The sequence below is a fragment of the Myxocyprinus asiaticus genome, chromosome 5, assembly GCF_019703515.2.
Source record: "Myxocyprinus asiaticus isolate MX2 ecotype Aquarium Trade chromosome 5, UBuf_Myxa_2, whole genome shotgun sequence".
In the NCBI taxonomy this organism is placed as follows: Eukaryota; Metazoa; Chordata; class Actinopteri; order Cypriniformes; family Catostomidae; genus Myxocyprinus; species Myxocyprinus asiaticus.
Window position 1 is genome coordinate 11,849,217 of NC_059348.1, and position 25,017 is coordinate 11,874,233.

At 41.3% G+C, this 25,017-nt stretch overlaps 1 protein-coding gene across 2 annotated transcripts in view; it reads right to left on the reverse strand.

The window, feature by feature from the left end:
• Positions 1 to 5,947, reverse strand: part of LOC127440748 (guanylate-binding protein 1-like) — a 28,339-nt gene extending 22,392 nt beyond the window's left edge. The window contains exons 1-4 of one of the 2 annotated variants that reach the window (XM_051697579.1): positions 4,887 to 5,055; positions 4,448 to 4,657; positions 4,238 to 4,365; positions 2,978 to 3,087 (exon numbers count right to left, since the gene is read on the reverse strand). In XM_051697579.1, the coding sequence (XP_051553539.1) occupies positions 2,978 to 3,087; positions 4,238 to 4,365; positions 4,448 to 4,640 (431 nt within the window). In that variant the 5' untranslated portion in view covers positions 4,641 to 4,657; positions 4,887 to 5,055. Of the gene's footprint in view, positions 1 to 2,977; positions 3,088 to 4,237; positions 4,366 to 4,447; positions 4,658 to 4,886; positions 5,056 to 5,783 lie in introns of those variants that run through there. The other variant, XM_051697578.1, reaches the window with a different exon arrangement.
• Positions 5,948 to 25,017: the final 19,070 nt, after the last annotated feature.

The following is a 25,017-nucleotide window of genomic DNA, read 5'->3' on the forward strand; positions in this document are numbered from 1 at the left end:
CCCCTCGTGCTGTCAAAACAGCGCCAACCCACATCACAGAATAGCATTCTGAGATGATATTCTTCTCACCACAATTGTAAAGAGCGGTTATCTGAGTTACCATAGACTTTGTCAGTTCAAACCAGTCTGGTCATTCTCTGTTGACCTCTCTCATCAACAAGGCGTTTCCATCACTGCCGCTCACTGGATGTTTTTTGTTTTTGGCACCATTCAGAGTAAATTCTAGAGACTGTTGTGCGTGAAAATCCCAGGAGATCAGCAGTTACAGAAATACTCAAACCAGCCTGTCTGGCACCAACCAACAACCATGAGATTATCTAATCAGCCAATCAGTGTGGCAGAAGTGCAGTGCATAAAATAATGCAGATACGGGTCAGGAGTTTCAGTTAATGTTCACATCAACCATCAGAATGGGGAAAAAAAATGTATCTCAGTGATTTGGACCGTGGCATGATTGTTTGTGCCAGATGGGCTGGTTTGAGTATTTCTGTAACTGCTGATCTCCTGGGATTTTCACACACAACAGTCTCTAGAATTTACTCAGAATGGTGCCAAAAACAAAAAACATCCGGTGAGCAGCAGTTCTGTCAGGGTATCTGCAGGTTCGAAGGAATGAAATTTAAGACTTTTTAAGGGCAACTTTAAGAAAAATTTAAGACCACTTTCGCAAAAAAGATATATATGACTACTGAGTGTCCTTGAAAAGATATTTTTTCAATGTTTTGTACACAGAATGATCCAAAAACACTTTAAACTGCAGTACATCTCATCGAAGAGACTGTACGTCTATACCGCACAGCCTTGTTGTCATTGTCATTAAACATCAAAGATATCGCTGCTGCGAATAAGGTCTAGCATCTGCTGAATAACATTTATATTTTTTTTCTTGGCAGACACCTTTAACAAGTACTTTAACAGGTAGTTAAAGGGCAGTTCATTAAAAAATGTAATTTCTGTCATCACTGCTCACCCTTAAGTCTGAATTCATTTTTCTCTGCCATGGGACAAAAAAGGAGATGTTAAGCAAAACGTTTAGTCTCAGTCACCATTCACTGTCACTGCATCTTGTTTTTCATTCAATGTAAGTGATTGGTGACTGAAACTCCCTAATTTCTCCTTTTGATTTCCACTGATATAAGAAAGTCATACAGGTTTGCAACAGCATGAAGGTAAGTGATGACAATTTACATTTTTGAGTAAAATATCTCAAATATCAGTTACCTTAAAAATTGCTGTTTAAAGTTGACAAGATGTATTGAAAATGTTAACAGATTAAATTATGAAAGAGAAACTGAGCGACGCTGTGCTGCTGCTTTCCCCCTGATTGGTCTGAATAACTCGCAGCATCATGCAGCTTGCTCTGTCTTGTCTGTCCGTGCGCTGTCAGTGTCCCCTTTGCTCCGCGACGTTATCACTGCGTGAGAAAAGGGACGTGTGGCGTGAGAGCGTGAGAACAGTGTCAATTACGTTGGCTGCCCTAGATCTCGAGAGATGGAGATGAGAGATATAACAGGTGTAACGCTGCAGCTGAGTAGTTCTGTTAGCTTTACAATTATTGTCAAAGGTATAGTGTAAAATAAGGAAGCGCAACGATTTGAAAGGCGTCAAAAGACCACTCCAGCCTTGCGCGCTTGCAAATTTTAACACTGACAGCTTTGTCGATTATAAGCAGGAGCGACAGTGTTAGATACGCAAAATAACGGCAGTTGCATTTCGGATTAACGGGTTTATGAAGGTTTATACATGTGTAACATCATAAATTCAGTAAAAATGCACTTCCCTGTGCGTGCTCACACTAAACTCAAGCGTCAGCTGCAAAATGCACGAGAGAGAGAGATGATTTTTACTCGCGCAGATTCTGCTGTTTTAAGCGTCTCCTCTATTCACACCACAAAAGACCTCATCAAATGAAATTTAAGACTTCTTGTAATTTATTTAAGTTATTTAAGACTTTTTATGGCCTTACATTTTAAAAAGTAAATTTAAGACTTTAAGGACCTGCGGATACCCTGTCTGTGGATGGAAATGCCTTGTTGATGAGAGAGGTCAACAGAGAATGGCCAGACTGGTTCGAACTGACAAAGTCTACGGTAACTCAGATAACCACTCTGTACAATTGTGTTGAGAAGAATAGCATCTCAGAATGCCATTCTGAGATGCAGGTTAGTGCTGTTTTGGTGGCACGAAAGGGACCTACACAATATTAGGCAGGTGGTTTCAGTGCAAAAACCTCTGTCTTATTTCCCAATCTAGTTTAAAAGAATAGTTCACCAATAAAGGACAATTTTGTCTTCATTTACTCACCCTTATTTCATTCCAAACACTTTTGACCTCTCCTTAGCGCGTTCGGTTATTCCTTTGCAGGGTTTAAGCACAAGCCATTGTGAATGAGCTTCTCTCATGCAATCTTGAATGCACAAAGGAGAGCTATTGACGGAAATCAGGATATTTCACGTGCAAACACGCCACCTCTCTAAGTCAACTGGCCTCAGATTGTGCTTTATTTACAAAACTATGTGCTATGTGCCCAGTGCAATTAATATTGTGCTATTACCGCCTGCAGAAAGTGAGCAGTAAATAGAATTTTATATAAAAGAAATTATTCTACCAAAGTCTCATTAAGTACTCACTCTCATATCGTTCCAAACCCATATGACTTTCTTTCTTATGCGAAACACAAAATGAAAAAAGAAAATGAATATCCCGGTCCATCTTTTGAATACAGCAGTAGACAATGACTCACTTTAAAGCTTAGAAAGGGACTCAAAGGTATCATAAAAGTAGTCCATGCAAGTCATGCATCATTTTCCAAGTGTTCTGAAGACATACAATTTAGTCCAGATTTTAGCACAGATTTTAGGATTGTTTACATCTGCATAATTCCTAGTGAATCTAAACCAGCGCAGTCAGCATGTGCAAATAACAGAACTTTAAGTGGCTCATTTTTTGTGAATTCCCCTCTGTGTTGAAAGGATACTGCAGTTTTTCCAGTGCCATATTGTCTATGACTCCTAAGCTGTTGTACACCAGAGTGCTGCTGAGCAGAAGAGCCAGACAGAAGATCCAGGTGTCGTGCTTTTCATCCCCCTTAAACATTCGGCCACAGGAAAAATTTACTATCAATGGATTATTTGCAATAATTAAACAGTCCAGAGTCAATAAGTCTGCTTTTACCACTGTTACCACATGAATGCCTCTAAAATGCTTGCATATACAACTATTTCCTCATGTCACTGATTAAGTTGTTGTTATATTTCGAAACTTTGCAACAAGATCATGATAAAGTGATAACTATTAGCTGTGCAGTTATAGAAAATGTATCAACCCCATTTAAAGGAATAGTTCACCCATAAATGAAAATTCTCTCATCATTTACTCACCCTCAAGCCATCCCTGATGTGTATGACTTACTCTCTTCAGCAGAACACAAATTAGGATTTTTAGAAGAATATTTCTGCTCTGTAGGTCCTCACAATGCACGTTAATTTTGACCAAAACTTTGAAGCTCCAAAAAGGCACATAAAAGCAGCATAAAAGTGATTCATAGCTGTCCAGTGGTTAAATTCATATCTTCAGAATTGATATGATAAGAGTGGGTGAGAAACAGATCCATTTTTAAGCCCTTTGTTACTATAAATCTACACCTTTGACCAGCCCCGGCCAGTAGGTGGGGATATGCTCGAAGAATGCAAATCGCCAAAACACATAAGAAGAAGAATGTGGAAGTAAAAGTGAAAGAGTTGATTTATTGTATAAAAAAAAATATAAAAAAAGTCACATGGATTCTTTTTATGCTGCATTTATGTGCTTTTTGGACCTTCAATGTTCTGGTCACTGTTCACTTGCATCGTATGGACCAACAGAGCTGAAATATTCTTCAAATTTTTTTTAATTTGTGTTCTGCAGAGGATAGAAAGTCAAACACATCTGGGATGGCATGAGGGTGAGTAAATGATGAGAGAATTGTAATTTTTGGGTGAAATATTCCTTTAAATGTGTTTCAACTAACGAGAATCAAAATTCAACAATACTCTGGTATAACAATGTATATGTTGTGCTCTATTATATTCTATTATTGTTTTAATTGAATGTATTTTTTTTTCTGTCAAAGGAATAGTTCACCCCAAAATAAAAAAATCCCATCATTTACTTGTATTACTATTAAATGATACTGTCAATAGGGTTGTAGATTGTGTTGCTGTTCTGTCTGTTTTGATGCTGTTGCAGGAGTCCTCACCTTGTCTATGTCTCCAAGTCCCTCAGTGTCCAGCAGCACCAGTGTGTGTCCTGCTTTAGAGGGGTGAGGGACGCACCACATCCAGATGCCTTTGGTCTTCGACTCAATCGTGCTGCCAAGAGCAAAGCCTGAGACCACAGAAGTGGTAAGTATTATTATTATGTGAATTTTGTTCTGACATGTGAAATACTTGCACAGTGTTTCTCTCACCAGACTGTTGTCCTGCCAGACGGTTCATCAGGTAAGATTTCCCTGTTCTGTAAAGTCCTACCACAGACACCACCACGACCGGCTCTCTGATGCTGTCCAGAATATCTTTGGCCTCTTTTCTCACACATAACTGCCCATTATCATCAGTTTCAATCCAACACACTGGAGCTGACATGGGCCTTGCAGATGCCATATCTATAAACAATACGTCTACACACACACAACAGACAAAAATAATGTGTACAACAGAAGCATAAAAACAACTCTCTAACATCAACAACAGCACTCACAACACTTATAAAACACCATTATATCAATATGGCAACACCAATATATATTTTATCTGTTTCTATTCTACTAAAACATTCACAAGATTGTATACTAACATAAATGTTACATTAGGTCTGATTAACACAAATTAAATCTGATTGTTAATTACCTTGATGTCAAACAATCCTTCGGTTTAAAACAAGGTTTCAGCTTTACTATTGTTTGTCTGGAGACAACTGCACCTGTCTGAGCTCAACTTTAACTTTATACCAACCTTATCTGGCATCAGAAGGAGCTCAGTCATAAGACTGTGATCAGACAATGACAATCGAAATGAAAGTGAAAGTATGTCACCAGAGATTATTTAGCAGAGACGGGTCACTTCTATTAAAATGAGTGGGAGAAATTGTAACAGTCAACGAATGTGGAAAAGAAGTCCCGCCCTAGAGCTAAAATAGCCAATCATATTTTAGAGACAGACATCGCCTGAAAATCAACTCGAGAACGCGCATGCGAATTAGCTATACATGGGGGGGGGGGGTGGTTATTTTTTATTTATTTTAAGCATGATCTGAGGTAAAGCAGCACAATTTATGACACCAGTGTTGTCATATGTAACTGCTGATTTGAAATATGTTCTTTAATCGTAATCTTGACCAACCGTTTTGGAGATTGCGGTCTTTCACAGTTCAAGTAGATAGGAGCTGCACTGTCATGCCGCTTGTTTACATAGAAAATACCGGACTTGCTAAAGACACTTTGATGTCACTCCCAGAAATTCCGTGTTTTCCCCACTGTGGTTTTCGCTGAGCTCCAGTGTTTCTCCCTTAACGATCTGCACTGTTATGAAAGTTTATTTACTCATTTAATCTTATCTAACATTAACAGAAATCTTTGGTAAAAAATAAAAAAAAAGACCTTTGATTTAAAGATTTCTAAAAAATAAATAACAGAGACGGAGAGACAAAGAGAGACGGGGGAAATAACGGAGCAATGCAACCTACAATACTAACATAAATGTTACGTTAGGTCTGATTAACACAAATTAAATCTGATTGTTAATTACCTTGAGGTCAAACAATCCTTCGGTTTAAAACAAGGTTTCAGCTTCACTGATGTTTTTCTGGAGACAACTGCACCTGTCTGAGCTCAACTCTGAGATTTTTAGGATTTTTGCTGCTTATTTAGCATCAGGAGATCAGTCATAAGACTGTGATCAGCCAATGAGAATCGAAATGAAAGTGAAAGTATGTCGATGCCAGAAACCCCCACTGTGGTTTTCTCTGAGCTCCTGGGTTTCTCCCTAAACTACCTGCACTGTTATGAAAGCTTTTGATTTGAATAGGCTTATTGGCTGTTAAAGACCTTTTTTTTTATGTGTATTAGGGTGTCTAGTAGTGTTACATCCCTGCCCAGTTTGACCGGTATATTTTGCTTTTGAAACATTTCTCTCTCTTTCCCCCATTCCTGTAATTACCTCACACTGTGTTGAATGATGTGGGATGGCCTAATTAAAGGTGCACTCAGTAACTTTTGTCTTTGTGTCATCTTGGACCTACACTGACACCTAGTGGCTTGGATGCAGCATCATTTAAAATCAATAGTTTTCAGTTTCAGATGTCATTGTAGAAATTTAGTATTCTCAGTCAGTCATGATTACATTAATCAATGAGTGAATGTGTCAAATAACAGGATGGTTACTGAGTTCAAGCGAGTAGTATTCAGTTGGTCATCTGATTCTAACATGGCAGCCCCCATGTGCAGACCCTCTCCATGTAGAATAAAACATCTTTTATAAGGTTAGTGATATGACTGGAGTCTTTATTTTCATGTGGGTGGTCATGATTTCCTACATATATTGCAAAATTACAATTTATATCTTTAGAGGCCTTATAAACCCTCAGTTGTGGTTTGCATTGTGTGAGAAAGGAGTGAGTGAGTGAGTCTAGAAAGAAAGAAAGAAAGAAAGAAAGAAAGACAGAGAGAGAGAGAGAGAGAGAGAGAGAGAGAGAAACAGTTCAAGTGCTAGAGGAAAGAAAGAAAAAGAAAACTCATCACTCTTGGTTATGGTTATGTTAACATGTTTTAATTTGCTTCCCTCTGATAAAGCTCATTCTGATTCTGATTCTGATCTCCCTCCACAAAAATCTCAATCTCTATGTCTATATGAGGATTGTCACAATTTTATTAAACCATAAATTTACCCTAACCATGTTTTGACTTAGTACAGCTGGGTATTTGCCAAATTTCCATATTGTACAAGCACACTATGCAATTATTTCACAAAAATAAAAATCTCTAAAAATTAGCTAAATTACCTTTTCAGATTACAATACTTCCATTACATGATCAGTGATTTCACAAGCATTAGCACACATCTAGTACAGAATTATTCTAATTTAACTAAAGCAATCCATTAAAATCAGGTAAATTACTTTTTAAAATTCCAGCAGTTGAGTTAGGTGCATATTGAGCAAATACTCAATTATTTCACAAAAACAATCTCAAAATCAGCTAAATTACTTTTTCAAATTCCAGTATCTGTTACTATGGTGGTGGAGGCGTGGTTGGGCGCGGCTTGTGAATGGACAACGAGATCAAGGGAATGTTCAGCCCCGACAAAAAGTTTATTTAAACAGAAACGGTGGTGCCTTGAACACCCTGTTGTGTTATGCAACAGCTGCAAGCATTGTTTAATACTACAAAATACGCTCAGTGTTACAGTCACTGCACCCTTGCCGTCCAGAATAGCAGAGAATATCCCAATCGAGTGAAGGGATATATGGAAACTGTGGTTTCCTAATAATGGTGATCCAACATTTGCCTTGCATTTCAGGATGACAAGGCAAACATGTCTTCTAATGTCTTCAATTGTTGCATACACCAAGCTGCAGTGGAAACATTTGTAAAGGACTTTAGTTGGATCCATTGTGCGCACTGCCTTTTTAATACGACGGTGTTTATATACACGTCGCTGTTGATTGGGTAACACCTCTGACACACCCACCAAATGAGAGAAAACGTATCTCAAACCCGTTGCACACCGTTTCGAAGAAACATGTTGTTCAACCCGGAAACCGTAGCAAAACGGTACACACCGTTTTGGGTTTGAACGTGCTCCAGGAGATGAGGACGGTAAGGATCCTCACCTGGCAATGATTGTCTCTAACAGCTGTTTGTCATTGCAGTGAGAGTGGAGAAGGTCTTTAAGAGTGAGCTGGTGTTCTGACAATCTGTGCTACCTGCTCAGGATGTGCTACCTGTAGTAAAAACAGTGATGTTAAAAGCTAAAACATGGGTTGCATAAGTCGGGAGGCACGGAAGAACCTGTCGGTATGTACTACAACAGCATGAAAAGTGTTAAAAACCTAGGTAGCAGATCTTTTGGGAGTCACATGACGCCATGCGAGGAGCAGACGTGTGAGTGACTAGCTCTGCGCACTTTGCTAGTTTTTTAATTATTTTCATATCATAATCCGGTGAGATTCGATTCACCCAGTCACATATTTGCTCTTTGAGGTAAACATTGCAAAGAAGTCAAAGAAGTTTTGTTTCTTTTTGCGTTGGCTCCACCTAGCGGCTGGAGTTTGTTTTGTGGCATGACTCCAAGAAACTTTTGCATTGAAACAAGATCGCTTTTACACTGAAGATCCTGGCCAGATTGAGAATTGACACTTTGGATGACCGCAAAATATCTACATGCTCACATAAGACCTCCGAGTGAATTTGACTCTAGATCATCCGAGGGACCGGGATGCCTGTGTTCTTTTTTTTTTTTTGTGCTGGTTCCGCCTATCGGCTGGAGCTTGTTTTGTTGAATAACACTCCTTTGGGTCAGTTGTGGATGAATCTGTTTGCTCTTTGTGCTTATGCCTCCTGTTGGCTGGAGTTTGTTATGTGGAGTATTTTTGCAGGACATCGGAATGATTACGTCATCTGCTGCACTCATAACAACCGGCTCACTGAACACTTGAAACACTGTTTGTCTGCCTGAAGAAACTGAATGACTTTATATCAGCTGGAGTTTATTTTGTGGAGCAACACACCTTCGAGACAGTTCTGTGAATGAGTCGACATGTTCTTTGTGTTTATTTTGCCTGTTGGCTGGGGTATGATTTACAAAGTACTTTCTGTTATGTAATTTTACCTCACAGAATCTGTATAGAAGCACCGGACTTGAGCAATCCGATGGCAAAGTTGTTGTGGGGGTTCTCGTATGCGTACATGGACTCTTTGAGTTTAGAGGGATTGACGCTGGTTGGCGCTGTCGTGCGCTGGGTTAATGAGCACGTTTTTCTTTTTTCTGTTTGTTCTGTTCAGGGTTTGATTGTTGCATTAATGGGGAATGTGGTCTGTATAATCTAATTTTTGACACACAATTTATTTTTTCATTATATCAATATGTCAAATGTTAATATGAGTGGATTATCACTCTCCACGTGGAATGTGAATGGGTTGGGGCACCCCATAAAAAGAAGGAAGGTTATTTATTTTCTTAAGCATAAGAAATATGATTTAGTCTTTCTTCAAGAAACGCATCTTTCCCCACAGGAAGCTGAAAAATTTCTTTAGTGCTGGTGCAAGTAAGAGTAGGGGAGTCATTGTACTGGTAAATAAACATCTACAATTGAAATTTCTCAAACAGATTAAAGATAAAGTAGGAAGAGTCATTATTGTTTTAGCAGACATTCAGGAGCTATAATATTACGCACCTAACGCTAATGATCAGGGCTTTTTTGTTGATCTTGAGGGGATGTTGCAAGCCGCTGACACCCCTCATGATATAATATTGGGAGGAGACTTTAATCTTTTAATGGACTCAGTCCTTGATCATAGTGAAGCAAAAGTGTGTAAGCCCCCTAGAGCAACATTGACGCTTCACAGGATGTGTAAAAATCTTGGTATTGTAGATATTTGGAGACTTTTGAACCCATCTGGTAGGGACTATACATTTTTTTTCATCAGTCCATAAGATTTATTCTAGAATATATATATATATATATAAGTCTCTCAATTGACCTGTTGTTGACTGCTCAATTGGAAACATCTTAGTCTCAGATCACGCCCTGGTGTGTTTAGCCACACACAGAGAAAAAGAAATCATATAGTTGCCGCTTTCATGTATCCCTTTAGCAAAATCCTGATTTCCAACAAATGTTAAAGACTGAAATCAATATTTATATGGAGACCATATCCGGTCCTCAGTATCCTCTGTGGGCGTGGCTTGGGAGGCACTTAAGGTGGTTCTTAGGGTCAGATCATACAGTATGCCTCATTCACCAAAAAAATCCAAAGCTTGAGAACTTGTGGAGTTAGAAGGGAATATTAAAAATGCTGAGGCAGAGCTGAAGTGCCAAATGTCATCTGACGGCCTCAGAGAACTGACCTGATTGAAATACAAATATAATACTATTTTGTCGCGGAAGGTGGAGTTTTGCTTATTCAGGGCAAGACAGTCATACTTCGAGTCGGGGGACAAAGCAGGGAAGCTTTTGGCTAGATATATAAAACAGAGAGAGTCTTTTTCTACCATTCCCTCAGTGAAATCTGCTGGTGGTGAAATTTTTACCTCGGCCATTGATATTAATAATGCTTTTAAAGAATTCTGTCTTGATCTCTATAGATCCACGTCTTCGTCTACTGATGAAGATATTAGAAATTTTGTGGAACCATTAGAACTCCCTAAATTGACGACTGAGCAAAAAAATTATCTTGATTCTAAGATAACCTTGGAGGAGCTTGACGAGGTAATTAAGTCCTTACCTACAGGCAAGGCCAGACAGCTTTGCCGCTGAATTTTTTAGATCTTATGCTACAGAATTGGCTCCACTTTTGTTAGAAGTATATACAGAATCATTAAAGAATGGAAAGCTTCCCCCAACCATGACACAAGCCTGGATCAGTCTGATTCTTAAAAAGGACAAAGATCCAAGCGAGTGTAAAAGTTACCATCCAATTTTCTTGATCCAGCTAGATGTAAAAATTTTGTCAAAAATTTTGGCTAACCGATTAAGTAAAGTTATGACATCTCTTATACATATAGATCAGGTGGGGTTTATTCGGGGCTGTAGTTCTTCTGATAACATTAGACGTTTCATTAATATCATGTGGTCAGTAGCGAATGATCAGTATCCGGTCGCTGCCATATCACTTGATGCAGAAAAGGCGTTTGATATGGTAGAATGGGATTATCTTTTTAAAATTTTGGAAATGTATGAGTTCGGGAGTACATTTATTGGTTGGATTAAGTTACTTTTATAGACACCTTTTAGCGGCAGTACAAACAAATGGATTAATTTCAGATTATTTTACTCTGAATAGGGGCACCTGGCAGGGCTGCCCTCTTTCACCATTATTGTTCTGTCTCACTCTGGAACCATTAGCAGCCGCAATAAGAAAGGAGGATGATTTTCCAGGGGTGGTGGCGGGAGGTGTGGGGCATAAGCTTTTGCTTTCCGCAGATGATATTTTATTATTCGTCTCTGACCACACTAGATCTATGCCTTGCCTCAACAGAATTATTAATTGCTTCTCTAAATTTTCGGGATACAGAGTTAAATGGTCTAAATCTGAAGCTTTGGCTCTGACAGCTTTCTGCCCAGTAACGGCTTTTCAGCCAAGCGCCTTTCAGTGGCCCAAACAGGGCATTAAGTATTTGGGTATTTTATTGCCAGCAAATTTATGTGACTTAGTCAGAGTTAATTTTGACCCTTTAATAAAAAAGTTTGCAAGTGATGTGGAAAGGTGGGCCTCATTACAATTATCTATGATTGGGAAGGTTAATGTTATAAAAATGAATTGTATTCCAAAATGTAACTACCTATTACAGTATCTCCCCAGTGAAGTTCCCCTCTTTTATTTTAAACAATTTGACAGTATATCTATATCCTTTATCTGGAATGGTAAACCTCCTCGAATGCATTCTAAAAAGTTACACAGGCCAATTGACAAAGGTGGGTTAGGTCTCCCCAATATATTGTTTTACTATTATGGTTTTGGTCTCAGACATTTGGCACATTGGTCGCTTCCGCCTGAAAGAGCTCCTCCCTGGCTTTTTATCGAACAGGAGGTCCTTGCCCCTATCTTGCTATTGCAATGTCTTTCTACCAAGCTGCCCGAAGAAGTAAAGACACATTCCGTTATCTCACACATGCAGATAGTGTGGACAAAAGTTTCCCGCGTGCTCAATTCGGACATTTACCTGAACATTGCCGCAAGTATCTGGTTAACCCCTAAATTGTGTATTAACAAGTCCCCTTTTTACTGGACAGAATGGATTGAGAAGGGAGTTGCTACGCTGGGTGACCTGTATGAAAATGGAGCATTGAGATCCTTTGAAAATATTACACAGCAGTTTGGGATTCCCAGATCTCAATTCTTCAGGTACTTACAGCTGCGCCATCTACTTTGTGCCATCTTTGGGTGTAGTACGCAGCCCCCTAAAGTTGCAGACACTCTTGAGATGGTACTAGAGGCTTTTGGAAAGGGTCACAAGGCTTCAGCGTACTATTCCTGGCTAATTCAGAGTATAGGGGACGGGGGTTTTGACATCTCAAGAATGGGGTAGGATTTTAAAAAATGTCAAGTCTATGTCTAGGGATGCAAGGATGCGCCTTGTTCAATTTAAGATTCTGCATCGTTTTTATTGGACTCCCTCTAGATTGCATAGGCTAGGTCTTAAAGGTACACCCACCTGTTTGCGATGCCAATCAGAGGATGGGGACATAGCCCACGTTTTTTGGTATTGTATTAAGATTCAAGAGTTTTGGTCGAGGGTTCAGAGTTATGTCTGTGAGATCCTAAGCACTCAGATTTCATTCTGCCCCAGACTTTGTATTTTGAGTGATGGAGCAGGGGTTAACTTAGGGAATACACACATTAAAAACTGTGTCCTTACTAGTGTGATGATCGGCAGGAAAGTGATCCTTGGGGGATGGAAGACGGCTGGTGCACCCTCATTTCATGAGTGGTGCACCGAATTGGGCAGAGTGGTGGCCTTTGAAAAGATGTCACATAGACGGCTGGGCAGCATGGGTGCCTTTGAGAAGAAGTGGGGCACTTATTTGGCCTTCTTGGAGGATTGCCAGGGAGGAACAGTGGAGAGGGACAGTATAAATGGTGTGTATGTAATTAACTGATGTGTGGAACCCTTTTTCTTTTTTGTTTGGCAGTGTTTTCTCTGGACTGTCTGCTTGTATGTGTGTCTGTTATTATTCGGTCTAACCACTGGGATGTGTGTTGGGTGGAGGGGAGGGGAGGGGAGGGAGGGAGGGAGGAATATTTGTTGAAAGTTGATTCCGTGTTTTCATGTGCTGTTTGTGTTGATTTGAGTGTGGAATCAATAAAAATTATTAATGACAAAAAACCTAGGTAGCACATCTTATCAGGCAGCTGATACCTATCAGGATGTGCTACCAGAATAACTATCATGTAGTGTGATATGGTGTGAGGCTATACTAAGCCCTAAAACTATGCGATTATAGCATTGGTAGATCATCCTGATCTGTAGCATATATTTTCAGGACACCGGACGCCAGTGAAGGAGGGAGAGTTTCCACACCTAAAAGAAGAGACTGTGCTGAACTGTTTCCACTGAAAAGCGTGATATAGACTGTTGCAGATGAAAAGTGTGATTTCTGAGTATAAAAGTCATCATTTTTATTTGTATAGCACTTTTCACAGCACACATCATTTCAAAGCAGCTTTACAGGAAACCATGCATTGACAAAATGAAACTGTAATGTCTATAAAGTCTTAGAGTGATCATTGTGTTCTTTGATTAAATATGATTGTAAATTGTGTATAGAAATTAAATAATAATTGTTTGTAGAACCCCTGTGAGCAAGCTGGAGGCGACTGTGGCAAGGAACACAAAACTCCATGAGATGCTGGTTAACAGAGAAAAATAACCTTGAGAGAAACCAGGCTCACTGTGGGGGCCAGTTCCCTTCTGGCTAACAGCATGAATATAATGCCAATATTAGTTATTTATGTGTAGTACAGTCATGGTTTTAAATTTGTAAACTAAGCGTTAAGGTCCATTGTTTAAAGAAAGAAATAAACCTACTGTTTCAGCTGGATTCGCCATCTCCCGCTTCCTCCTTTTCCCTAACTGTGAACTTTGTTACAATTACTTTTGCAGTAAATTGTATTAGTACAAATGGAATATTTTCAAAAATAAAAAAATAAAATACACACAACTTATTTCACAAACATTTCTAAAAATCAGCAAAATTTGCATTTTAAATTTCAGCGGTTGTATTACGATTGCAGTGACTGAGCTGACTAAGTTAGAATTTACTTTGTACAACTGCAGTCATTTTTCAAAAATATTTATAAAAAATCTGCTTTTGTTGTTTTTACTTAATCAGAACAATTGCATATGTTTACAGTGACTTAGTATATTTATAATTACACAAAAATATACAATACTACAGTTGATATACTATGAAAATCCAGCAACTAGTAGCCAGGAATAGACTATAAACCCACATTAAAAAAATGTACAGTGCAAGGTTTGGGAGGGTACAATGTGTCTTTGTTTCCCTATCAAAGTGAGCTGGCATTGGAGGAGGTGTACTTCGGGCATCCACTTATTTGCCACTTACAAATTCCAACCATCCTGACAGTGTCAGCTTAATCCTGGGCGTTCTGGGACTTGCTCCTCCCTGTGGTGTAAGTGTGGGCTCATCTCGTCCCCTTTTGTCCAGCTAGACAAAAGATGATCAACAGAGTCTACACACTTTCAGGCACCACCTGTCTTGGGGCCCCAGCTTTTCTTGTGGTGCTGGCGGATCATTATCGAAATGACCGGCTCCCAGTCTCAGCTCTTCAGGGGTCCACACCACCAGGGACCCTTAAAGGCTTTGTCTCTCAATGAAAAACACAGTAGCGAGATGTTTTGCACCATAGCTATTTCTATATCAAGTATTTTAACACAGCTGGAAATATTGACCAATCAGCACCCAGTCAGGGTGATCAGGACACCAACACAAAGCGTGTTATCCCATATATGACACTGCTACTTACCAAATGCATTAATAAATGACCATGAAATATTGATTTCATGTGCACCCCCATTCCATCCAATAATTTAAAGGTCCCTTTTGTTCCAGCTTAAACCTAAGGGGACTCAATGCTTGTAAAGGGTTGCTATGAATGAATATATAATCATTGAACGCAATTTATAATTGTTGATGGTGCCTAGGTAGTAGATCACAGAAATTGGTGCATGAATAGTTGCATTAGTAACTGTAGCCTTAGCTACCTTCCACAGCCCTTGTAGTTGTTTGATAGTTGTCTTTTGTAAATCCTGTTCTCTATTGTTTTTAACAACTGACAGAATTGCTTCTGGTGTGTTAAGGTTAGGGGGAAACTTCTGCAGAATCTTAGCAATGTGTAAAAAACTGCCTACTGAAAAACATTCCATGTCATCTGTAATGATGTGTGAGATTCATTTTTAATTGACACACTAAAATGTCCTTTCCCTGTTGTACAATTTATGGTGGAAATAACAATTTATTTTACCTGTCGTTTGTACAATTATATCCCAACTGCTGTAGTGCTACGAGAACTGTCCATATGTGAAAAAAGCAAACAAAACAACAACAACAACAAAAAAAAAAAACACCTGAAACCTGTATCTGTAAGCACCACATGGAATATTAGACTCAGTAAGTACAGTAGATCATTTACATTGCCCATTGATTTGTTTCTGAAGTTTCCATTTGTTTTCTATTTGTTGTTTAGTTATTTGTGCTGTGTTTTTTCTCAATGTATGCGTAAACCTAGCTTTTGCCCATTTGTTAGCCATCTACTCTGCTAACTAATTATTCATTTTTGGTAAACTGTCCCTGTAACATAAGAAATGTCAGAAAATTGGAGGCCATAACTGCAGCTGTTCACCATATGTTCAGGTGAGGGAGCCATACACATATCAAAAAGGGAAACCAGGGAAAGCTATATTGAGTTATATAAAACACTCTTGTTAGCATATGCTCTTGATATTTGTGTTATTGTAATTGTGTTATTGTGCTACATACCACTCTATCATATTCTACATTCGATCAAGGAATCAACATAATTACAAAATTAAAACAATAAGTATTTAAGCAATAAATGATGAGGGACTGTGACATATGATTATGGCGGTTGTGTGGTGAGAAAAAGTAGTCAGGTGTTTTGCATCATAGCTGTTTCTGTGTCATGTATTTTAAGATGGCTGGATATCCACATTGACCAGTTAGCAGCCTGTCAGGGTGATCAGGACACCAACACAAAGCTTACTTTATCCCATTTATTACATGGCCACGTAACAAATAAATAGATAAACGAACATTACATTTTGATTAGAATTTAAATTATTTTATTATGTGAAATAAAACTAGCACGTGTAGGAAATCGGTTGCCTGACAGTAGTCAATTATACAGTGTAGTGGTCTTTGTACAAAAATATATGACCACAGAATGCCATGATTGACCAATCACAAATCATCAATAAATGAACACAATCCTAATATGCGGGAATACCACTAAAAATAATAATTAAAAAAAAGTTGTAAAGTTGGGGCCCCTGACCCATGCATTTTGTAAAAGTGCTCAAAAATATGAGAGCTGAGGAGAACATATTCAGAGTGTCTGGATCCCACCTTATCCATCTTGAATAAGAAAACTTCTGCCTGTAATGCTTTGTAAGCCTTGTAATAATGCTGCTGTCATTATAGTGTTCATGTTGTGAAAACCCATATGAAAAGATCCACTTTTTCTTACAAACTTCTTCAACTGTGGTATTAAGAGTATAAGCGTATAATCTACCATATGGAAGGATGTTAGGGACAATTTTCCTTAATTAAAATATATCTCTTTAAAATATCCAGCTTCAAAATTGGGTAATGTAAATAAATGATTTACAAATTGTGTAGATGAATCAACCTTCTAAACTTTGCTGCATCTTAAAATGTATGGTACCTTTACATAATGCACGGTGGTAGACATCTTGAGAAGAGTCATTATAATTTCGGAGTGTCTATTTGCAGCTATTTGCACCCCAATAGTCTGGTGGAACCACAGGAATATACAACAAACTAAACAATAGGTGATGCTGCATTGGCATGGGGTGTAAAGACAGTGTGAATGTGTAAAGTTGTCCTAGCAACCGCATTTCGAATCTGCCTTTTTTCCATCTCTTTTTCCCATCTGATTTCATTTCTACTCTTAATATTTCCTTTAATACTACTTAAAATAATAGAAAAAAATTCATATTAATGTTGATTTGATCACAGTGATTTGGTCACGGTGAATGTCAAGGAGTACAGAGAAGGGTTTGATCCGAAGGCGAGGTCATCGATTGCACTCGTTCCCTCCTGTGGCTCGGCATCGCGATGGCATCAATGACCCAGTGGGCGATCCTCTGTTTGGAGACAGTGCTTCCCTTCAGTTGTCCACCAAAGCAGACAAAGAGCTGCTCGGAGCTTCTAAGGCTCTGCGTAAAGCTCGCACCAGACACAGAAACGCCAAGGCTGGGTCTGCCTCCTCCTGGGGCAGCACTTGCAGGTTTACCACCTGATCCCTAAAAGGGGTCGTGGGAACCTTGGGCACATAGCCGAACTCCAGGCACGATTCGCTGATAGAGAACGCCTGCAGGTCCCCCACCCTTTTGATGGAAGTGAGCGCAGTCAGGAGGGCAGTCTTCAAAGACAGTGCCTTAAACTCAGCTGACTCCAAGGGCTCAAAGGGAGTTCCCTGTAGATCCCGAAGGACTACAGAGAGGACCCACGAGGGGACGAGGCATGGTCTGGAGGGATTCAACCTCCTAGCGTCTCTCAGGAACCTGATGATCAAGTCATGCTTCCCCAAGTACTTACCATCTACTGCATCGTGATGAGCCGAAATAGCGGCTACATACACCTTCAAGGTGGAGGGGGACAGATGCCCCTCCAGCCTCTCCTGCAGGAAGGAAAGCGCCAATCGAACTGCGCATCTCTGGGGGTCTTCGCGTTGGGAAGAACACCACTTAGCGAACACTTCAAGGCATACAGGTGCCTCGTAGAGGGAGCCCTAGCCTGAATGATCATGTCTACCACCGCGGATGGTAGGCCACTTAGGTCTTCCACGTCCCATCCAGGGGCCAGACGTGGAGATTCCAGAGGTCTGGTCGCGGGTGCCAGATGGGGAATTCGTCAGGGGTGGCTGTCGCGAGGAGCGTGAGATCCGAGAACCACGTCTAGGTGGGCCAGTAGGTTGCTACTAGGATGACCTGCTCCTTGTCCTCCCTGACCTTGCACAGGGTCTGTGCAAGTAGGCTTACTGGGGGAAATGTATATTTGTGTAGTCCAGGGGGCCAGCTGTGTGCAAGCGCATCTATACTGAGGGGTGCCTCGGTCAGGGCGTACCAAAGCAGGCAGTGGGAGGATTCCCGGGAAGCAAACTGGTCTACCTGTGCTCGACCGAATCGACTCCAAATCAGCTGGACCACCTGAGGGTGGAGTCTCCACTCTCCCCTGAGGGTAACCTGACGTGACAGCGTGTCCGCTGCGGTGTTGAGGTCGCCCAGGATGTGAGTGGCTCGTAGCGACTTGAGGCGCTGCTGACTCCAGAGGAGGAGACGGCGAGCGAGCTGTGACATGCAACAGGAGCGTAGACCGCCTTGACGGTTGATGTACGCTACCATCACTTTGTTGTGCGTCCGGACCAACACATGCTTGCCCTGGATCAATGGCCGGAACCTCCGCAGGGTCGAGCAGTACCGCCAACAACTCTAGGTAGTTGATGTGCCAACGCAGCCGAGGGCCAGTCCAGGAGCCAGCGGCTGTGTGCCCATTGCATCCGGTGCCCCAGCCCGTCTTGGAGGTGTCTGTTGTAACCACGACGCGCCTGGAGACCTGCTCTAGGGGAACCCCTGCTGAAGAAATGCAAGGTCGGTCCAAGGGCTGAAGAGGCGATGATGGTCACGTGATGTGTCCCGCGGTGCCATGCCCATCTTGGGACTCAGCTGCCGCTGAGGATGCCATATGCCCCAGTAGCCTCTGAAAAAATTTCAGTGGAACCTCTGTCCTCCATCTGAACACCTTCAGACAGTTCAGCACCAATTGCGCGCTCTCGTTTGTGAGGCACGCTGTCATCGAGACCAACTCCAAACTGAGAAAAGAGATGCTCTGAATCGGGAAAATTTTCCCAGTTGACCCGAAGCCCCAGTCGGCTGAGGTGCTGGAGCACGAGGTCCCTGTGTGCACACAGCAATTTACAAGAGTGAGCTAGGATTAGCCAGTCATCGAGACTTAGCGGGGCAAGGGCTGCCTCTGCGACCTTCGTGAAGACGCAAGAGAACAAAGACAGGCCGAAGGGGAGGACCTTGTACTGGTACGCCTGGCCTTCGAAGGCAAACCGCAGGAAGGGTCTGTGTTGAGGTAAGACCAAGACATGGCAGTACGTGTCCTTCAGGTCTACCGACGCGAACCAATCTTGATGCTTTTTTGCATCAGCATCTTGGACGAGAGTCTGTGCGAAGCCCGGTTCAGTACTCGCAGGTCCAGGATTGGTCGCAACCCACCGCCTCTCTTCGATATGATAAAGTAATTGCTGTAGAACCCTTTATTCATCTCAGCTGGAGGGACAGGCTGTATCGCGCCCTTGCGCAGAAGGGTAGCGATTTCCGCACGCAAGGTAGCGGTGTTCTCGCCCTTCACCGAGGTGAAGCGGATGTCGCCGAACCTGGGAGGGCGCCTGGCGAACTGAATCGCGTAGCCGAGTCGGATGGTCCGGGTCAGCAATCGCGACGGGTTGGAAAGCGCGAGCCATGCACCCAAACTCCGGGTGAGGGGGACCAAGGAAATGATCACGTCGGACTGGCGATAGTGGAGGGTTCCACTCTAGCCCGACGCTCGTGGCCACCCGGGAAAGCATGTCCGTCATTTCCACGTCGACCTGAGACTGGGCGACCGTTCCCGAAGGAGGAAGCCCAGCCGAAACCTCTGTGTCAGACTGGACGAGCCCGCTCTCCAGTGCTGCGCTTGATAACTCATCGTCTTCCTGAGCTCCGAACGAGAAGTAGAACTCGCGCTGAGACGAGCCGGTGGTCTCGTGCGAGAGCCCGATCGGGGCAAGCAAGCGTGCTGGGGAATGGGAGGTCCGTGGGGGGATACCTGGTGGAGGTGGTCCCATTGATGTCCCCAAATCGCCCCTAGTGCTAACCGACGTGGCCTCAAACCCATAGGTAGAAGGACTGGTACAGGGAGCTGCTGGGATGCTGGGGACAGCAACGTTGCCATGGTCATGTTCTCGCAATGAGGACATGACTCAACCACGAACGATGTCTCCACGTGGGCAGTGCCCAGAGACGTAAGACAGCGATCGTGGCCATCAGAAGCGTAGGTATAACAACCGCAACCAGGAATAACACACAAATGGAAAGGCATCTTTAAAAAGACGTTCTGTGTGTGTGCCGCTCTTTTTGTGAATGAAAATATACTCTTTTAGAATATACTCTCTTATTTTCACTCTGCCGAAGTGCACAGGGGCATTCTCTGTACTCCACGGGTGCAGAGGGAGAGAAGCCGCTGAAATGTGCCGTAAATCCAGCAGTTTTGAGGTGCTTTGGAGGGAATTTAATTCAGTGCACTTAATACAACCGCTCAGCTCCAAAGAGAAAATCTGAATGAGTGGTTGCATACCAGCTCCTTTTATACCAGTATGTCCGGGGGAGTGGCATGAAAATTCCATTCGCCAATTCTCATTGGCCTTTTTTCAAAAAAGCAGAGGTCTTTGGGGCTCCCAAGAGTGACCCTTAGTGTCACTACATCGACAAAACGTAGAGTGAGTGACAGACAGGGAACCAAGGTTATTTTTTCTAATGTTGGGTTAGGTTTAGCGGTAGGGGTTAATGTAGTGTGTCTGTGGGACTCTAAATAAACACAATAAACACACTGCTGTGATGCCCATACTGTATATTAGTATTTAAATATGGTAATCTGACACTATGTGCACCAGGGTGCAATTAGTATCTACCATTATTTGCACCAGGGTGCAAATAGCATCTGCCTTAATTTTCACTTGTCTCCTGTTGTCCAAACTTTCACTTTTCCTATACAGTCAAGCTCACACAAGCTTACTGCACAAGTAACTGCGCTAGTGCACCTATAATGCAACGTTGCTCTTAATTACATTAGGAAATCAATTTAGCTCTTCAAAGAGCCCAGAGTAACCCCCCCCCCCCCCCCCCCCCCTTCACAATCTTGCAGCTAACTGTTTCTCTGGAGGATATGCTTCTTTGTACTTTGTGTCAGAGCAGATAAAAGTCACTACGTGATTGAATTATATATTTTATACAACAGTTCAATGAACAAGTAAATAAAAAAACTGTTTGTTATTCAGCTTGCTGAAGATAATGGCTGCATCAGAAACCAAAGGTAGCTGTCTTGTTGCCTCGCTGCACTATCAGTCAATGACTCAACAGACAGCGTTTGCGTATAAAGGTACGTCCAGAAACTGGTATTGGACAGGCTACTGAGGCAGCATAAGGTCACATCCTTGCTAGGATACCAGCAACTGATTATCACCATCAGGTGTCCACTAAAGGGGCTTCATTCTGTTCAACCAAACCACAATGGTCTAATGATCTAGAACAAAATAAGAGTTTTGGTTGTACCCAAGTGCATATTTCATAACAACAATGCTACTTTCTCGCTAGAAATGGAATCAAAAGTTGGAAAAACTGGGAAAAAACATACATTTATACACAAATTGGCTATCAACCGCCTCTTCAGCCACCAATTTTTTCTTCAGCTCAACCACCGTGGATCCACATGCACAGGATTTGGGATTTCATAGGCAGCGAAGGATACATCTATGCTGCCTTCAAAAATCGATCAGATGAAGGTATCTCAGTAGACAGGATGTGAAACGAACATTGGATCTCGGACATGCCTTGGTCCCTTCCTACCTCCGTTTACAGTCTCCAGAAGCAGCGTTTTCCTGGTTTCGGATGCAGCCAATGAAATTTTGGTCAAATACATACAGCTCTGGAAAAAATTAAGGCACCCCTGCAAAATTATCAGTTTCTCTGGATTTACAATTTACAGGTATGTGTTTGAGTAAAATGAACATTTTTGTTTTATCCTATAAAGTACTGACAACATTTCTCCCAAATTCCAAAAAAAATATTGTAATTTAGAACATTTATTTGCAGAAAATGACAACTGGTCAAAATAACAAAAAAGATGCAGTGTTTTCAGGCCTTGAATAATGTAAAGGAAACAAGTTCATATTCATTTTTAAACAAAACAATACTATTGTTTTAACTTAGGAAAAGTTCAGAAATCAATATTTGTTGGATAACCCTGATTTTCGATCACAGTTTTCATGCGTCTTGGCATGATCTCTGCCAGTCTTTCACATTGCTGTTGGGTGACTTTATGCCACTCCTGGAGCAAAAATTCAAGCAGCTCAGCTTTGTTTGATGGCTTGTGGCCATCCATCTTCCTCTTGATCACATTCCAGAGGTTTTCAATGGGGTTCAGGTCTGGAGATTGGGCTGGCCATGACATGGTCTTGATCCGGTGGTCTTCCATCCACACCTTGATTGAACTGGCTGTGGCATGGAGCATTGTCCTGCTGGAAAAAAACAATTTTAGAGTTGGGGAACATTGTCAGAGCAGAAGGAAGCATTAGTAACTGAAAACTATTGTGTTTGAACAGTGCCGGTCCTCCCTACAGGCAACTAAGCACGTTGATCCACCAGGGGTCCCCACACTTTCAAAGACATTATAAGTAGTGTTATGATTATACTGATGGGGCCCCCCAAACAAATTTTTGCTTAGGGCCCCCAAAAGGCCCTGTGTTTGAATGAAGCAGCTTCTAGGCCACTAGGTGTTACTGTAAGCCAATGTAAGTCACTTCGACATGCTTCAAAAAAATTGCACATTTTAGGAGGCTTTCATGTAAACTTGTATGATATTTACAATAGAACTTAAGTCCAGCATGAGAGACAATGCTGATGTTTCCAACCTGCTCACTGACAGACAACGCAGATTCTCTTTCTCAATGGAAATTCACTTAATAGAATACGCAAATTGTCCCGTTTAAGCCTGTCAGATGGCGAAATTATGTAAGAGGGATCTGTTTTATCTACTTCTTAGACCCTTTACAAGGGTTAAGAACTACACAAGATGAATATGTGAATCTATTTGTTAAGACGTTTTAAGACAGATGCTAACTCCATCCTCTCTGGAAATGCACTTTATCTGTCGTATAAGATAATGCAGTAGTCTACACAATATATAAGATAATACTCTGTCTGATTATTGAATGACTTCCACCATAATCTTCCATAATCTTTAATAACACAGCAGAGAAAGGCAGAGCTTATCTCGTGGGCACAAAGACTGATGCCTCTAATATTTCATAGACTGTTATGTCAACATCACAGCCCCCCACTAAAACCATCACGTGGTATGTCCATCATAATAACATTCTTATCATTAATCTCTCAGTGAAACAAAGAAAAGTGCACTGGGCCAAAAGACTGGGCCAATAGCCAGTGCCTATTGTTCGCATTGCACTGGATTTTTCATTCAGTCTGGTAGATCTTTTTTCTGTTACTACAAACTGTTGTTAGGCTAATATACGTATTCCACCGTCACCTTATTTTTGGATCGTTAGTCCTTTACTTCTCTTTAAACACAGCAGGTGTAATGATGGCACAGAGGTGCACATTTAATTTTACAGAATGAGTGCTCACTAAAATTTTCATAATCTCTGATCTACAGTATTTTATTTTTATACAGTCGATTACTGAGTCATTGTCTCCCTTGCCTCCTCTGAGAAAACGCAGTGCTTCTGTGCACATAGCTTTTCACACTGTGCTTAACCCTGGGTATAACCCATGTCTATTTGCTTTGAAGCTCTTGGAATGAGCTACTTTTATAATACCTTTAGGTGCTTTTTAAAGCTTTAAAATGGTTCACTACTTCACAGTGTTTCCATTGGAACGCTAGTTCGCGCTGCTTATCAGCGGCACCTGTTTCCCATTACCTCTGCCCTATTTTATTTCCCAGTGCTTTTTGTCATCAGATTGTTTTGTGTGAATCTCAATCAGTCTTGCCTCCCTGTCTGTTTATTTGTGTGTGTGTGTGTGTGTGTTTTCTCTCAGTCGCTGCTCCACCATGCTGGTTGGCCCTGTTGTTTCATTTTGATTACACTCAAGCCATTTTCACCTTTACTTACCTTACAGACTTATTATTCTCTCTCTCCGCCCAGGTGTCCCAGTATTCATGCCATTCTCGCCTGTGCCTGGTTTCCTGTCTCAACCCAGTCATGAGAACTTTGCCATCGCCTTTATTCTGTATGTTCATTAAATATCAATTGACTGTTAATTTCTGCTTGTGGGTCCTCCCTTCAGATATTGTGATTTAACAATGTGGCCACCATGGACCCAGCGGAAGAACCCAGTCGTAACTACGCACTTGCTCAATAGAGGGTCTTACTTGGATGCCATCAAGAACAGATCTCCCCCTCCAACCAGGCTATGGAAGCCATGGTGTCACAGATAGTGGAGTTATAATCGCTAGTCCAACAACTTGTGTATGTATCTACGTTTTGATTCAGACTCATTGTTTTGGTGTGGATCTGATTGCAATTGCTGTGTTCATATATGCCTATACGAACAGAACCAAGGGAGAAAATGCACCAGGTTCTGAAACAAATTCTGCAAATGAGCCAGGAGTAAAAACACCCTTAGGATGTGATTTATGGAGTAACTTTCCCTAATGAAAGTGCATTATTGTGTATGTTTCCCTTGAGGCTTGCTGTAGAACGGGTATATCAATATGCAGCTTTCAGTGAGTAAAGAAATTACATTGCATAAAACAGACTGTTGTGCCTCTGCTTTCTGATGTCATTCTAGTATAGGAAAAAAAGACAGGAAAAACATTTGGTGACAGAATTACTAAGGATTACATTCAGCGTTTGTGATACACTGAGTGTGATAAAAACGTTCAGATCAGCTTGACGTCTTTTCAGTTCTTCAGTCAAAGAAGCTCATTGGTCACTTAATGAGAACACAAGACCCCACCTCGTCGATAGAACGATTTTTTTCAAGCAAGCCAAATGTGTTGTTTTTTGTTTTTTTCATTTTTGAAGCCATTAACTCAGCAGGGAGTCCAGAAGGTCAAGTGATAAACAACCTCCCGCTGACAGACGCTAATGTGCGCTTCGTATCCCTCCACCTGGACAGCGATTATGTTAATGAACCTCACACCTGAAAATTACTGGAAAAATTGGCTAGAGTGGGGCTGTCTTAATGTGAC